Raw genomic sequence first — 3,567 nt, forward strand, 5'->3', positions numbered from 1 at the left:
TTCGTTCACTTTTGTGACTGGCTAGCGGAGTAATACAGTACGCCGCGGACCGTGGCCCAGTGTTAACAACTTCTGTTTTTTTAAGTTGCATCCTTCTATAACACAAGAAAGCACTTAACAGCTGCTGCCATTTTAAAAGATGGGGTCTGACAGAATAATGTAAAATTCTGTTTCAAAACCTTCAACTGCGGCAAAAACGCACCAATTATTTACATTGCCTCTATATAAACACCGTTGCACTAAAGCCTTATTGCCAAAGACCACATAAGTGGTTTTTAGAACAGCGAGGAAAGCACATTGTAGCAGTACCACATGATTTGTCATATTAGTATTGCTCCACTGTGCCTCCTCCTCCACAAATAAAAAAGGAAGGACGACGGATGAGTTAATGATCTATAATCCTTGATATCCTACAACAACAAAATTACTCGAATACGGCAGTCTGGTCTTAACGTCAAACAAAAGCACTGCTTGCATCTGTTGTGCAAAATTATCCACGAAATACGAGCTCTGAAGTGCAGTCAATGATTTGCTAACACAGTATAATGACACTAAACGTGCACTTGCATGCTTTATTTCAGTGTACATCGACCAACACCGAACCGAAGAAACCGAAATACGGTAACCGCAAGCGATGCATCAGCGGGGGGAAACACCCTAGAGCAAGCGCTCATCTTGGTCACCGCACATGCGCCTGGTGTCCGCTCCGGACGAACGTACTACATTAAAAACGACCAATGACAACAGATTAAATGCTTCATCGAGAACCGAAACTAACGACATCGGGATACAAACTTCCCTACCTGCCATTTTGAACTCCACACAACCGTGTTGCGAACAAGGATACGATAGCTCGGCGCTCTCGGGATGGTCTTCGCCGAGCGGACTGCGGGTGTCTGCGGCGCTTTGCGAAGTCGGCATATACACGAGAATCGCAACCTTCGCTCAAACAGCGTACTGGCGAGCGGCGGCCCCCAGAACTACCAACATGGCTCCTCTTTTCTGACACAACATGGAAATCTCCGAAGGCGTAAAAGCAATGGCAACAAAAAAAAAGGGAAACGGGGGGAAGGAAGGGAGGACGAGGCATCGATCGGGGCGCTCGGCTGCGTGGACGCCGCGAGCCTGCTTCCCAAGCAGCTGAGAAGCCAGAACGTTTATTCAAATAACACATCGCAGGTGTGTGCTCTACGCTCATAATTTCTAGCATATTTCGAAATGCTTCAGCCACCAGAGTGCCTATCGATCTGTAAACAAGCAAACCGCAAGCGTGAACGCTGACAAGCGGCGCAGGGTGACTGGTAAACGCGTTCCCCGCTTCCCGCAGTGTCCCGCACGATACAAGGCGAGCAATAAAGCGCGGACAGAAATACACTTCATAAAATTTAGGATCACATTTCAGAAATTTCTTTGAAGTTTCCGCCAATCACGAGCGGTTACCGGTTAGCTTTTCACACACAGTGCGACACCGAATGCCACAAGAATGCACAAAAAGCACGTACCAACCGAGAACACAAGTAAACATACCAATATAAACACATTACAGCGTCTAAAATATAAAGACGCATCATCCTAAAGTCTAAACAAGGATCACACACGGAACAACGCTACAGCCCATAGACTGGCTCAAGGCCCATGCCACCACATCATGAACCAAAGAGACTATTTGTATAAAACTTATTCGAAAGAGGTGTATTAGATTTGACATGTTCACCAACACAGTTCACAAGAAATAATCATCAGCTAGCTATGAGACTTAGAAAAACAAGTCGGTCGTCACTAGGTTCACAACCTGACTGATGTGGTTATAAGTTAAATCAATCTAGCATTCTCACGCACATGTATGGCATAGAAAAAAATATACGCTAACGAACCCTTTACAGATGTTATCAGGAGCCCGAAAAAAAAAAACAACGAATACATGGAAGCTGACAAAAACTAACCATAAGCCAGCTCAGAGACGTAGAAAAATAAGCCAATCGTCACTACGTTGACAACGAGGCTGATCTAGCTAGTTCAATCAAAGTAGCTTTTCAGGTACACATAATATGACAAACAAATACATAACGCGAAAAGAGTTTTATTTTTGCAGATGTCACCAGGCGCCCTAGAAAAGGCAACGAAGGAGCCAGTGTGGTGGCAATGTACTACTACTCTAGGAATGCAGTCCCAGATTACAATCTGCGACGAATTTATACAAACAGCTGATGCTCGAAGGCGTACATTTTAAAAAAACAAAACCTCCCGTGGAACCAAACAGTGACAGCGCTAGCGCTGTTTGGTTCGAACGAAAGAGGAATCTGCGACAACGAAGTGTCAGTCTAGTTCTTCAGCTGTCTTGTTTGTTCTATGGCGCTCCACATAACACGAGGAAAGGCACCGTAAACGCAAGCAGCGTTGAAGCGAGGCAGGAAATTAGTGCGAACAGACGTCAATGTTCGGCGAAACATCAGTAGCGATACCAAGAGCACAACAGAGCGCAGAGCGTGACAGCACCACACATTTCAGTCATCCGATCATTAGGAAATGCTTTGGGGCTGCCCAACAGCCTAACCATACGGCCTGACAGTGTAAGTAGAAACTATATTGCAAAACACGAATAAAATAAATACACCTCGATGGGTCCGGAGGCCACAGCTTCAACAAATTCTTTCACGCTGAACGCTGTCGCAGACAGGAAAACACCCACCAAGTTTCGAGGTCGCAAGATTAAACTCCAGCTTTTCATACTGTTCGCGGCAGATCGCTTCATATATTTAATTATGTAGCACGAAAGTGATACAGGTGAGAAACTGAACTTGCACCTCTGAAACAAATGACTGCAACTTTTGTGACTCAACAGCATGCATATAGCTGTGATCGAAACTGGTGAAGGGCTGATTTCAATGCTAGCGGGACACACTTACTTGCTCGATAGTACTTTTCACGGCGGCTGTAATCAGCTGACAACAAGAAAATAGGATGTCTTTCGCTAGCAGATGCCTGGTTGCTTGTACTGTTCGCTGAGGTGGCGCTGGTAGATTTGTCACCTTTTAATACGTTCGTTTTTTCACCAGTATCAACAAAGCTGGTCACTGTAGAAGCCGCCATGACACTTGTGGCTTGGTTCGCCTTGGCTCGGCTAGCATGGCTCCGGAACCGAAACGATCTTTTTCGGGGGTGGGGGGAGAACCAAAACGTCTGCGCAAAAACGAGAACGCGCACGAAAAGATACAAAAGAACGTTGTTGAGAAAGAAGTATAACATCGCATTTCCCAGCCAGAACATTAGTTTCGCTTAACGAGTATAAAAGGGGTTCTTCTTGCCTGTCTGTCCGCAACCACAGAAAATAAAAAATAAAAGGCTGCGCGGAGGTCGCTGCTCTTTCACACGCTGTCATTCCAGGAATCCAACAAAGCCGTTATCAGCAATCTAAGCGCCCCCCCCCCCCCCCCCCCTCGGTCCTCTTCGGTTCCTGAGTGGCAGTTAGCCCGCCCGTTGCTCTTTCCCCCAGGAAAGGAACAAACACGCCAAGTCGTCAGCAGGGAAGTGCCCCTCGCCTTCTCGCACAACTCCCGAATAGCCTTC

General features: G+C 46.3%; 1 protein-coding gene across 5 annotated transcripts in view; it reads right to left on the reverse strand.

The window, feature by feature from the left end:
• Positions 1-3,111, reverse strand: part of LOC144114513 (RUN and FYVE domain-containing protein 2) — a 72,652-nt gene extending 69,541 nt beyond the window's left edge. For 3 of the 5 annotated variants that reach the window (XM_077648308.1, XM_077648305.1, XM_077648306.1), the window contains exon 1: positions 848-1,033. In XM_077648308.1, coding sequence (XP_077504434.1) covers positions 848-921 — 74 coding nt within the window. In that variant the 5' untranslated portion in view covers positions 922-1,033. Of the gene's footprint in view, positions 1-847; positions 1,034-2,906 lie in introns of those variants that run through there. The other 2 variants (XM_077648309.1, XM_077648307.1) reach the window with 2 other exon arrangements.
• Positions 3,112-3,567: the final 456 nt, after the last annotated feature.

This window comes from Amblyomma americanum, chromosome 1 (assembly GCF_052857255.1).
Source record: "Amblyomma americanum isolate KBUSLIRL-KWMA chromosome 1, ASM5285725v1, whole genome shotgun sequence".
Lineage (NCBI taxonomy): Eukaryota > Metazoa > Arthropoda > Arachnida > Ixodida > Ixodidae > Amblyomma > Amblyomma americanum.